General features: G+C 49.4%; 1 protein-coding gene across 1 annotated transcript; it reads right to left on the bottom strand.

Moving 5' to 3' along the window:
* Positions 1 to 3,043: 3,043 nt before the first annotated feature.
* On the bottom strand, positions 3,044 to 11,464 carry NEIL2 (nei like DNA glycosylase 2). The gene is made up of 4 exons (XM_073335080.1): positions 11,327 to 11,464; positions 4,827 to 5,173; positions 3,865 to 4,061; positions 3,044 to 3,360 (listed from the first exon to the last, which is right to left on the bottom strand). The coding sequence occupies exons 1-4, from the start codon at positions 11,462 to 11,464 to the stop codon at positions 3,044 to 3,046; spliced, it is 999 nt and encodes a 332-aa protein (XP_073191181.1).
* Between the last annotated feature and the right edge of the window lie 1,445 nt (positions 11,465 to 12,909).

Below are 12,909 nucleotides of genomic sequence, written 5' to 3'. Positions count from 1 at the left end.
CGGGTCCCGGTCCCGCCGCCCTCTTCCCCTCCTCGGAGCAGCAGCCCCAGGGGTCAACCCCACTGTCCCCGGAGGATGGCTAGTGGCCACGCAAGGGCAATGGGTGGGGGCCCATGCAACTGCCTGCAATAGCAAGGGGGGGGGGGGACGGAGGGATAGCTCAGGGGTTTGAGCATTGGCCTGCTAAACTCAGGGTTGTGAGTTCAATCCTTGAGGGGGCCAGTTAGGGAGCTAGGCCAAAAATTGGGGATTGGTCCTGCTTTGAGCAGCAGGTTAGACTAGATGACTTCCTGATGTCCCTGCCAACCGTGATAGTCTATGATTAGATCATCTGACACCCTCGCCCCAGAGGTATTTCTCCATTGCTTCTTTCTAAGCCTGGCATTTCAAACACCCTTTTGATTTGGCGTTCACTGCGAAAGCCTAAAGGGACAAGTGACCGGCTGCTGGTCACAATGTCAGGCTGGTTCAGGTTCAGTTGCACTTTTAAGTCATGAAAAAGCAGCTTTTATGGATCCACACTAACACGGCTACCCCTCTGATACTTTAAGTTATGAAGATTTGCATTGCTCATGTATCATTTCCTCTTACCAGTGTTTCTGCTCTGTACTAAATATGAATTATTAATAGAAGAGAGTGTCACTTTTGGAGCCTTCTTTGTTCCAGGAGTCCCGGGTGGCTTCAGTGGCCTGTTGTGCTTTTCTCCATCTGTGGGACAGCGTGACCACTGGGACCATGCTTCTCAGATGCAGATCAAGCCCCAGCTATTCAGGTTATTTTGACCTCCAGGTTGCATTCCTGCAACATGTCCTACAAGGAGCTATCTCTGAAGAACACTCAGAAGCTGTAGCAGGTGCAGAATTCAATGAGCCTACTTGGTAGGGCAGATGGAGGAGGCCCATTAAGTGCTCCACAGACCGCATTGGCTTCCCCGTCACTTCCCAGTGCAATTTGGGTTGTTGCTTTTGGTTCATACAGCTGTACATGTTTAGGGTCTAGCTAAGGCCTGATCCAAAACCCGTTGGATTCACTGGGCTTTGGATCAGGGTTTAAGCGAAAGAGAGCCTTTTTCCCTGTGTGCTGCCACAGCAGTCCCAGTCAGCAAATATGGAATGGCTGGAGGCCTGTTCCCAGTGGAGTCCTTTGACTACTCTGACACTCTCTCCACCCTATTAGTCTGACCCAGGCCAAGTTTATTAATGTCTAGTTGCAAAGTGTAAAGACCATGGGCCAAGATCAGCCCTGGTGTTACCCCATTGAAGTCAAGTTACACCAGGGTGGAATGTAGCCTCTTCTGTTCATTCAAACTTTTGCCTGAGGCAGGCTAGCAGGTGATGCAGTTTGCAAGTTTAGGGAGTGTCTTACCTACCTGTTAGGAAATCGGGATTATTTCTTATAAACCGAGTCAAAGTCTTCGGGAATGGACACAGCCTCTTAAAAATAATTGACGCAGCAGCGTCAGCACCTGGTGAGCACATACGTAGGTCAGATCTAAGCCGCGATGCAAATGAGGGGATTGTAACATCTTAAAGCTGATCAAGATCGTGATTTCTTTCTCCCAAAAGCACAGGCTGGTGTTGGAAGGAAAGTGTTTCTCATTGAATTGCGAGAGCTCCACAGCCCTGTGTCAGAAGTTGGCACAGGCAGTTGTAGTAAAAGCTTTCCCCTCTCTGCCCTGTGCTGGAAGGACCACTTCTATCTGTGGGCTCTCGGCTGAGAGTGCCAATAAAACTGCCAGTGGTTTTGGGATGTGAACACGTGTCCACATGGAACTGAACCAAGAGCACCTTATTTCACACCGGATGCCAAGCTGTTAGGGTCAATAAGAATGCTTAAGCACCATCAAGCCGGCTGCATGTGAATCCCTGGCTTAGGGGAGAAAAGTTCCCCTTCCCATTACTTACTCCAGAGGTGGGCAAACTACGGCCCATGGGCCACATCCGGCCCGCGGCACCCTCCTGCCTGGCCCCTGAGCTCCTGGCCCAGGAGGCTCGCCCCCGGCCCCTCCCCCGCAGCCTCAACTCACTGCGCTGCCAGCACCATGCTCTGGGCGGCGGGGCTGCGAGCTCCTGGGGGCAGCGCAGCTGCAGGGTCCGGCCTGACCTGGTGCTCTGTGGTGTGCGGTGCGTGGCTGGCTCCAGCTGGGCGGCTCGGCTCTAACGCCGCCAGCCACCAGTGCTCCAGGCTGTGCGGTAAGGGGGCAGGGAGTGTAGGGGGGTCTTGGATAGAGGGCAGGGGAATTCAGGGGTGGTGGTCAGGAGGCAGGGGTGTGAATAGGGGTTGGGGCGGTCAGAGGATGGGGGGAGGCAGTCAGGGCAGAGGTTCCAGGGGCAGTCAGGGGACAGGGAGAAGGGGGGTTTGGATGGGGCAGGGGTCCTGGGGGGGCAGTCAGGAATGAGAGAAGGGGTTGGATGGGGCGGCGGGGGGCAGTCAGGGGTGGAGGTTCTGGAGGGGTTGGATGGGACAGGAGTCCTGGGGTGGGGGCATCGGGGTGAGAAGCAGGGGCCGGGTCATGCCTGGCTGTTTGGGGAGGCACAGCCTCCCCTAACCGGCCCCCCATACAATTTGCGAAACACAATGCGGTCCTCGGGCCAAAAAGTTTGCCTGCCCCTGACTTAATCTTCCCAGCCAATTGGTTTGGCCGGAGGTTTGTAAAACAGTCAAACAAACAAGACAATCACCCTGACGTTATTTATACAGCTTCACTGGCAGAAGAAAAATTGAACATATTAAACTTTTTACATCAGCAAATCTGAAGGTGCCAAATATTTCAGTGGCTACAACTCCTAACTTCTGGGGGAGATTTACACCTACTACCGTTTGCTTCATTTCTCTTCATAACGCAATATGGACTTGGGAGCGTCACAAAAACATCCCCTCTCTTTTTAACAAAGCTCTATTTTCTCTCCACATTTTGCCTTTCGGGATAAGTGATTTCTGCTCAGTACAACAGACGGCATGTCACAAAAAGACCAGAAGGCAATGTGCTGCAAAACAGGAGAGTGTGTTCATAATCCACATTAAGGCTGGCATATTTGTTCACTCAGTGTTTAAGCGATTTGGGGTCATTCCCTTCAGGAGGTACTCGAGGCTGGCACTGAGCACACCACCAGCTAAGCCTCTTAAACCCATCTTGGGGCCCAAAAATTCCCTGCATCACCTCATGCCCAAGAGGACATTTTTCTTTCAGGTAGATCTGGTAGTGTAATCCTTTTCCAGCCAGCTTCTTATGCAACCAGTCTGTGCTGAACTGAACAGCATGATCCAGCAAGGATTCAAGATCTGAGAGAGTCAAGAGTGAGCCTTGCGATAATGGGTGGATCCTTGCCAAATACAAGATCTCATTCTTAATGATGTTCCCTGGAACATGGGGCAAGAAGAGAAGTTCGTAAACACAGGTGCAACAGTGAGAACCGATCACATGAATAGAAGGTACAGTTTAGTGGTCTGAGTGCTTGTCTAGGAGGAAGAAGCTGTTGTCCTCTCTTTGTGCCTATGATACCAGCTCCCCCTGTGGCTTTGGGGAAGTCAGGGAACCTCGCTTTGCCTCTGATTCTCTGTCTGTACAGAGGATAATACTAATACTCATCTACCTCTCTGGAGGATTATGAAATTTAAGAGCCTGATTTCCAGAGGCGCTGAGCAATTACAGCTCCCATTAAAGTTGGCACTCATGAAAATTAAGTCCTAACAGGTTTGTTTTCATAAAGAGCTGAGATATCAGAAAATATCAAGAATAAGAAGCCATGTCTAAAGCTAACATTTAACATGCGGGGTTTGCAGCTAATAAATCTGAGACCCATCTCTAACTGGGCCAAAATATCACTATTCCTGGAGGGTATTCCCCTCTCTGGTGGAACATACCCAGACCGGAGAAATATCTCTGGTCCAGAAGGGTGTAGCAGATGGGCATTGGCTGGCGAAGGGCTGCCAAGGCCTGCCCCCGGTGGAACTCGGGAGACAGGATGTCAGAAGCAGGTTCCACAGCGGGAGAGGTGCACCAGTGGATCTGGCAGTTGTAAAAGACGAGGAAGCCACCGCTGTTGAAGTGCAGAACCAACCTACAATAAACAGGATGGAAATCAGAGTGAGAAAATCCTGGCTTTGCAGTGTCAATCCAGAAACATTACAAGAACAATCATGTTCCAATCTAGCCGAATGGGCGTGTAGAGATGGGAGGAAGGGGATCAAGGAAAACAGTAGGAATCGGGTGGAGAAATGGTGGAAGAGAAGGGGAAAGCACTATATATTTGCTAGCAGGGTCAATTGCTCAGCCTTTGTACCCCAGCCTCTGAAGTCAATGGGAGTTGAGGGCATTCAGCACTTGGCAGGATTGAACCCCCTTGTAAGCACTGCTGTGTTTTCCCATATCTACAACTCCAGACACAACACTGCATTCAGAGCGAGATGGGACAATATACTGTAGTGACCAGAAAAATACCTAGAATGTTGCAGAGGAGGAGAACCGGGGGTGGGTTGACTGGGAAAAGGAGCCTTGTCTTTCCTGATTTGCAGTCATGTGGATTTAGTCAGCATTTCCTGGGGCAGATCTTCTGATGTTGGTTACCGGGGAGATTACATCCCTATTTATATTTAAGTATAGCTTGTCTTATTGTTTCTTAGCTTGAGAAACCTGCCAGTTTCATGGGAACTTTCTGCAGGAACCAACACATGCAATGCCCAGGACTGTCATTTTGAGACATTAAACAAGCAAGCAATAACGAAGCCTCTTTTGCCTCTTTAGAAACTGGGCATTGGGGGTGGGAGGCGGGCAAGGGGAGAAGAAAGAGAATGGCGTTTGCCATGACAAAGGATTCAGTCAATACCTGGGCACAGGATCCTTCCAGTCCCCTCTTTTGTTTGCCTTATTAGCTCTCGAGAACTCATTAGCCCGGATGCTGCCAAACAAGCCAAAATGGAAGCGCAGCCATTTCCAAGTGTCCCCTGCTGCATCTGAGGCATCAGGCACTGAGCGTTCAGTTTCCTGCTTCCTCTGCATACTGTGTTCTTTGGGGCTTAGCTGAGAGACATCCTCCTCCTGTCCTTCCTGAGCAAGGGAAAGGGAGCATGCCCCGTTGTCAGCCTTTCCTCGGATGGTTGGAGATGGGCTTCCACCCACGGTCCATGCTTCCAGAGAGGCACCAAATGCCAGGAATAAATTCTTTCCAGAAGCCTAAAAATAAAAGTCAAGGGAAGCATTTGAGGACTTATTCATTTGCAAACAATGAACAATTTAAGGGAAGTAACCCTCAGCGCCTAAAGGCGAGGTTCAAAGTGAAGGGCGTGCAGTTAACATGAGGGAACTGGAGGACTCTCTGGGAGATATGAGCTAGCTACATTAGAGCAGGACCCACATCCCATGAAGTATTGTTCTCTTTGCCAGTCTAACTAAAGTGTCAATACGGCCATGATGAGCATCAGTGCATACCCGTCACGTAGTGTAATGAATACCAAACTGTATTATACGGATCAGCCACTAGGTGGTGAAAAGAAAAGGAGGACTTGTGGCACCTTAGAGACTAACCAATTTATTTGACCATAAGCTTTCATGAGCTACAGCTCACTTCATCGATGCATACTGTGGAAAGTGTAGAAGATCTTTTATACACACAAAGCATGAAAAAATACCTCCCCCCACCCCACTCTCCTGCTGGCAATAGCTTATCTAAAGTGATCACTCTCCTTACAATATGTATGATCATAGAATCATAGAATATCAGGGTTGGAAGGGACCCCAGAAGGTCTAGTCCAACCCCCTGCTCGAAGCAGGACCAATTCCCAGTTAAATCATCCCAGCCAGGGCTTTGTCAAGCCTGACCTTAAAAACCTCTAAGGAAGGAGATTCTACCACCTCCCTAGGTAACGCATTCCAGTGTTTCACCACCCTCTTAGTGAAAAAGTTTTTCCTAATATCCAATCTAAACCTCCCCCACTGCAACTTGAGACCATTACTCCTTGTTCTGTCATCTGCTACCATTGAGAACAGTCTAGAGCCATCCTCTTTGGAACCCCCTTTCAGGTAGTTGAAAGCAGCTATCAAAGTTGAAAGCAGCTATCAAATGATAATCAAGGTGGGCCATTTACAGCACAAATCCAGGGTTTAACAAGAACATCGGGGGTGGGGGGGAGGTTAGGAAAAAACAAGGGGAAATAGGTTACCTTGCATAATGACTTAGCCACTCCCAGTCTCTATTCAAGCCTAAGTTAATTGTATCCAATTTGCAAATGAATTCCAATTCAACAGTTTCTCGCTGGAGTCTGGATTTGAAGTTTTTTTGTTGAAGAATTGCAACTTTCATGTCTGTAATCGCGTGACCAGAGAGATTGAAGTGTTCTCCGACTGGTTTATGAATGTTATAATTCTTGACATCTGATTTGTGTCCATTTATTCTTTTACGTAGAGACTGTCCAGTTTGACCAATGTACATGGCAGAGGGGCATTGCTGGCACATGATGGCATATATCACATTGGTGGATGTGCAGGTGAACGAGCCTCTGATAGTGTGGCTGATATTATTAGGCCCTGTGATGGTGTCCCCTGAATAGATATGTGGGCACAGTTGGCAACGGGCTTTGTTGCAAGGATAGGTTCCTGGGTTAGTGGTTCTGTTATGTGGTATGTGGTTGCTGGTGAGTATTTGCTTCAGGTTGGGGGGCTGTCTGTAGGCAAGGACTGGCCTGTCTCCCAGGATTTGTGAGAGTGTTGGGTCATCCTTCAGCATAGGTTGTAGATCCTTAATAATGCGTTGGAGGGGTTTTAGTTTTAGTTGGGGGCTGAAGGTGACGGCTAGTGGCGTTCTGTTATTTTCTTTGTTAGGCCTGTCCTGTAGTAGGTGACTTCTGGGAACTCTTCTGGCTCTATCAATCTGTTTCTTCACTTCCGCAGGTGGGTATTGTAGTTGTAAGAATGCTTGATAGAGATCTTGTAGGTGTTTGTCTCTGTCTGAGGGGTTGGAGCAAATGCGGTTGTATCGCAGAGCTTGGCTATAGATGATGGATCGTGTGGTGTGGTCAGGGTGAAAGCTGGAGGCATGTAGGTAGGAATAGCGGTCAGTAGGTTTCCGGTATAGGGTGGTGTTTATGTGACCATCGTTTATTAGCACTGTAGTGTCCAGGAAGTGGATCTCTTGTGTGGACTGGACCAGGCTGAGGTTGATGGTGGGATGGAAATTGTTGAAATCATGGCGGAATTCCTCAAGGGCTTCTTTTCCATGGGTCCAGATGATGAAGATGTCATCAATATAGCACAAGTAGAGTAGGGGCGTTAGGGGACGAGAGCTGAGGAAGCGTTGTTCTAAGATCTTCTACACTTTCCACAGTATGCATCCGATGAAGTGAGCTGTAGCTCACGAAAGCTCATGCTCAAATAAATTGGTTAGTCTCTAAGGTGCCACAAGTCCTCCTTTTCTTTTTGCGAATACAGACTAACACGGCTGCTACTCTGAAACCTGTCACTAGGTGGTGGTGTATGTAACATACCTTATTTATGAACAGGAGAACTTGTGGCACCTTAGAGACTCAAACATTTATTTGAGCATAAGCTTTCGTGGGCTACAGCCCACTTCATCGGATGCATATAATGGAACATATAGTAAGAAGATATATACACATACGGAGAACATGAAAAGGTGGAAGTACCCATACCAACTCTAAGAGGCTAATTAATTAAGATGAGCTATTATCAGCAGGAGAAAAAAAAACTTTTGTAGTGATAATCAAGATGGCCCATTTCAGACAGTTGACAAGAAGGTGTGAGGATACTTAACATGGGGAAATAGATTCAATTTGTGTTTATGCTAACCCGAGCCATACCTGGGAAAGCATTAAAGGATCTTTTATAGTGAGCACCTCTGGTGTGTATCTCTCTGAGAAGTAAGCTCTGTAGTCAGTCTAGATCTGACACAGAAGCCTGACCTACTAAAAGCAGACCTGCAGCCTGCTGTGTGCAAGAAGAACATGACAGGTAGCTCTTTTAAAAGCTGAAGAGGTCCCTCAGCTTGGAACAGCTACCCTAGGAAGCCTAATGCAGACACAATGGAAGCAGTGACGTTGCCTCCAGGACTGGAGCAGCCATGGGAAAAAAATAGAGGGTGCTCAGCACCCGTTAGCCACCCGCTGATCAGCTGTTCAGTGGGCCCCGCCAATCAGCTCCTCCCCCTCAGCTCCTCCCTACCGCCACGAATCAGCTGTTTGATGACTGGCGGGAGGCGCTGGGGGGAGGAGGAGGAGGAGCGGGTCCGGGAAGAGGCGGAGCAAGGGCAGGGTGTGCTCAGGGGAGGGGGCAGAGCGAGCGGGGTGCCTTGGGAAAGGGGTGGGGCAGGGGTTTGGGGCGGAGTGCGGGTGGAGCACCACTGGGGAAAGCTGAAAGTCGGCATCTGTGAGTTGTGAAGTTGTGTTGACATAACAATGGATGACATAGACTCTGATGACCTAATGGTTCTCCAGCAGTTCCCCTCTTCCACTCGGCTGTGAGGAAAGGTCTCCTCTCTGTTCCCCTTATCCTTATTTACTGCAAAATGGGCTGAGGCCAAAGTAATCTCACGGGCTTAAACCATCAAACAGCTGCCAAGTGAAAGTTACTTTTGGTTACTAAGGGACCTGGCCAGGATGGGATAGAATCCCTATCCCCTATCCCCAAGCCCTGCTGGAAGTAATGTGAATATTCATTGTGGGCTTTGGTCTACATTCCTGGCAGCATGAATTTAAATGTGTGACAATTTCTTTAGGTCAAGTCCTGAACTTAGAGTAGCGTATAAATGTAAGCAGGGAAATCTCTGAAGGTTTGTGTGTTCCTTAATCGTTTGTAAGAGGATACAAAGGTGGTGGGGGGTTGTTCAGGGACTTCATTAACACTGAACTGGCTGCAGCAATTGCTAGATTGGGTCAGTTCTGCTAGTCTGAGCTGAGGAAAGGAGCCACCCGCAGCTGATGGAAGGAATGTCCAGCCAAGCCAATGAAGACTCATGCACCTGTACATATCTGTTAGCGTTCCAGGAAGATTGCCGGAATGGGCAGCAGACTTCAGTGATTTTGCCCAGAATGCCTGGTTTCTAATCCTGCTTCAGGGTCTTCCATGGAAGATCTGGGACTGTAAGAACCTGTCCAGATAGAACCTGGGGCCATGGGGGTGGTTCTAGACCTCTGATGTGTCAACGTTGCCACAGGCTGGGCTCCCACTGGAGAACACTGTGAAGCTAGGCTTGACAGGAAGTATCACCCAGCAAAGCCCGAGTGGTGGCCCCTCACAGCCCACTGATTGGCCAATACCAGTATTTAAACCCGGAAGTTAGCATGACGAGCTGCCTGGACAATAACACTGCCTACCAACTTGCCTGCAAAAGACCCAGGAGTCTGCCTTCTGACCCTGGTTTGTCTTTAACTTTGCTATTTGACCGCAGTCTGTAACCTGGTGCCTGACCCCGACTTCCTGGTATCCTGACCTGGCTGGACTCTGACCCTGCTAGAGTATCTACGCGCCGTCTACAGCTGGGTGCCCAACCCTGACTTCTTGGCATTCTGACCCGGCTCGCTCCTGACCCTACTACTTGTCTCCTGATTGCAACTTGCCAACTGACCAGGGCTCACCCAGCTGCCCATGGCCTGGCCCTGAGAGTAACACAGTGGCCAGAGTTAAATATTGCACTGAAATCTCATCCCTGTTTAATGCACCAGTGCTCAGCTTGTAGCTTTCAAGCTGCTTGTCAAGTACAGTCATCTATGGGTACGTCTACACTGCCAACAAAAAGGAAAACCTGCAGCACCGTGCCGGAGCCCATGTCAACTGAGTCGGTCTCGCAGGGCTCGTGCTATGGGGCTAACAATAGCAGTGTAGTCGTTCCTGCTTGGGCTGAGCCTGGGTTCTAAAACCCACCCCCTTCGCCAGGTTTCAGAGCCTGGGCTGCAGTCTGAGCGGCATGATCTACACTGCTACTTTTAGCCCAAACGTGCGAGCCCGCGTCGGTCAACCCGGTCTCACTGCGGCGGGTGGCGGTGGTTTTATGGCAATGCAGACGTACTCTGAATGTAGCTCTTGCAGGCCTGGTCCAGGTCAGCTCGCTTGGCCTCAGGTTTGGGTGGAGCACAGATCACAAGAGTAATTGCCTACTGATGGATACATACCAGGCAGAGCTGAGCACACTCACTGGGGGGAGTTGCATTTCCACCCCTCACCTCTGGGGCTTGGGGAAGGTACAAGGGAGGGAAAAAAAAACAACTGGTGAACCACTAGAATTCCCCCTGCTCCCCTTTCCCTTTCAGCAAAGAGGGAGGTAGAAGGAAAGAGTGACACTTTCCATCTCAGCAACCGAGGGTAGGAGAGAGAACGGAGACAGTATAACAGAGCCAACAACTTCAGAGTGTGCCCATCACGGGTCAGGTTGTCACAACACACATCAGTCGATGAGGTTGCCTGCCACAGCATGTAGCCGATCAGTGACTGCTCGTAGCAAATATCCCCAACAGCCAGTGATGGGACACTAGATGGGGAGGGCTCTGAGTTATAACAGAGAATTCTTTCCCAGGTGTTTGGGTCTTGCCAAAATGCTCAGGGTCCAACTGATCACCATATTTGGACTCATGAAAGGAATTTTCCCCTGAGTCAGATTGGCAAACAGAAGGGGAGGGGGTTGCCTTCCTCTGCAGCATGGGGCATGGGTTACTTGCAGGTTTAAACTAGTGTAAATGGTGGATTTTCCATAACTTAACATCTTTAAATCAAGATTTGAGAACTTCAGTAACTCAGGTTAGGGGTCTGTTATAGGAGTGCGTGAGTGAGGTTCTGTGATGTGCAGGAGGTCAGACTAGATGACCATGATGGTCCCTTCTGGCCTTAAAGTCTATGAGTCTGTGATTATTTGGTGGGCCTCTGCATGGCATTCAATGATGCTTTGGCCCTTGACAGTGAAGCCCTGTTGACTTAAATTCATCTAGGAAGTTAATTTATTCTGGGTTATGAACAGTAAAAAAGCAAAGCATTCTGGGTATTTTCCCTGTGCGAACCCTGGCTCCCCCATGTACCTCCCTTTCTGTAATTCTGACCCTGAGCTCAACCTTCTCGATATAGAGTGGCCACTGTTCACAGCTGAAGGTGTCTTCACATTAGTCCTGTAGCCATGTGGGTTGTGCCTAAGCCTGTCTATACAGCACCTGTTTAGAGCTGCAAACTAGGGACATGTTCCACACTGAGCATGAGAGGCTACCCTGATGTTGCTCATATGCCAACACCCTGCACCTTTGCAGCACCAGCCGTGCAGTAAGGGCAAGGAAAGGGAGGTTTGTGAGGCAGGACTGACATGTCCAGACAAGGCTGCCTTTTAGCATAGCTCACCTGAGAGTCCTGGAGCCTCATTGCTTTCAGATCCTTCAGGTTTCTCTGCCTGCTGCTTCCTCCCACCTTGGCCACTACCTGCCCCACAAAAGGAGCAGTCAGCAACTGGAACCTCTTCACAGACGGGCCTTCTGGCATCTCTGGCTGGTCAATGGGAGCTGCAGGTGCACACGCTGGGGGTCTCATGCAGGGCACCCTAGAGCTGAGATGCATAAACTCAGTGATTGCTTAGGGAAATGCGGTTGCACATAAACAGGCCATTGTCCCTGGTCCTCTCATTTTCCGTGATCATGCGCCTCGCCCATATGGGAAGGGTTACAGAAACACTCAGATCATTTCCCTTTCCCCACTCAAACTCCAGCTGCAACAGGAAAGTCTGCAGTGGGCTGAGCCTGGCCTGTGTTTCTCAAGGCGACAAGCAGCAATACTCTGGCTTAAGCTTATGCTCTCCCATTAGATTCAATGGAGGAGGCTTTGATCCTCAACTCCGCACGGTCATTATAAAAAAAATACAGTCCTGGTTCCCCTGCTATAATGTCCCTGCCTCCCTGTTCCCTCACCTTGGGATGCCATTGGGCATGCCCCCCGTTTAATACTTTGTGATGGGGGAACTGTGCTGAGACCATCAAACAGCCAGCAGATGGTAACAGCTTCCAGTCAGCAAGCTCAAGCCGGGAAACTAGAAGCGAAGTGCCCTATACATCATTCCCAGCCCCCTAGAGCCATCCGCTCCACCCTCCAAAACTATCCTCTATTTCTCCCTTAAAATTCATTGGCATGAGATAGTCCATAAGTCAGAGGGGTGGATTGTGCAGCCCATCTGAACAGTGACAGCAAGGAAGCAAAACCACGGCCTTGTTTGCAGAACTGCACAGTGTGAATAGTCCCTGCTTCTGTCACTTAAAAGGAGTCAGTGAGGGCTTGATCCTGGGACATCAGTGAGAGTTGGCAGAATGAGAAATAGGACCCAGGAGTCTTGACCCACCCGTTCCCTGCTCTAAGCATGAGGACATGCGGCCTCCCTCCAGATTAAATTATAAAATAAAGTTAGTGCCACGTGATTCTGAACAAACTAATGCAATGGTTCTCAAACTTTCGTGCTGGTGACCCCTTTCACATAGCACGCCTCTGCGTGCGACCCCCCCCCTTCTAAATTAAAAACTCTTTTTATATGTTTAACACAACGATAAATGCTGGAGGCAAAGCAGGGTTTGGGGTGGAGGCGGACAGCTCGCAACCCCCCATGTAATAACCTTGCGACCCCCTGAGGGGTTCTGACCACCAGTTTGAGAACCCCTGGAATACTATAACCACAGCCAGACAACGCATGAGAGGAGAGATCAGAAAACAGGTTTGTTTGCTTTATATCATTCTCAACCATTGCGTTCATCCCTCCCACAGACCTGGTTTCAAGGGGCAGCACTCATCTCACCCCCAAAACTCCCTACATTCCCCAAAAATCTAGTACTCCTCATTTTCACTGCTGAGAACAATTCACACCAGACATAGAGCCCCCCAGCACTGAGGTGAGAGCATTATTATCCCTGTAGGAAGAAATCCCACAACGCTGGGAGTTTCAAGCA

This window comes from Lepidochelys kempii, chromosome 3 (assembly GCF_965140265.1).
Source record: "Lepidochelys kempii isolate rLepKem1 chromosome 3, rLepKem1.hap2, whole genome shotgun sequence".
In the NCBI taxonomy this organism is placed as follows: Eukaryota; Metazoa; Chordata; order Testudines; family Cheloniidae; genus Lepidochelys; species Lepidochelys kempii.
Note: the sequence above shows the minus strand (reverse complement) of the source record. Positions and strands in the feature narration are given on the sequence as shown.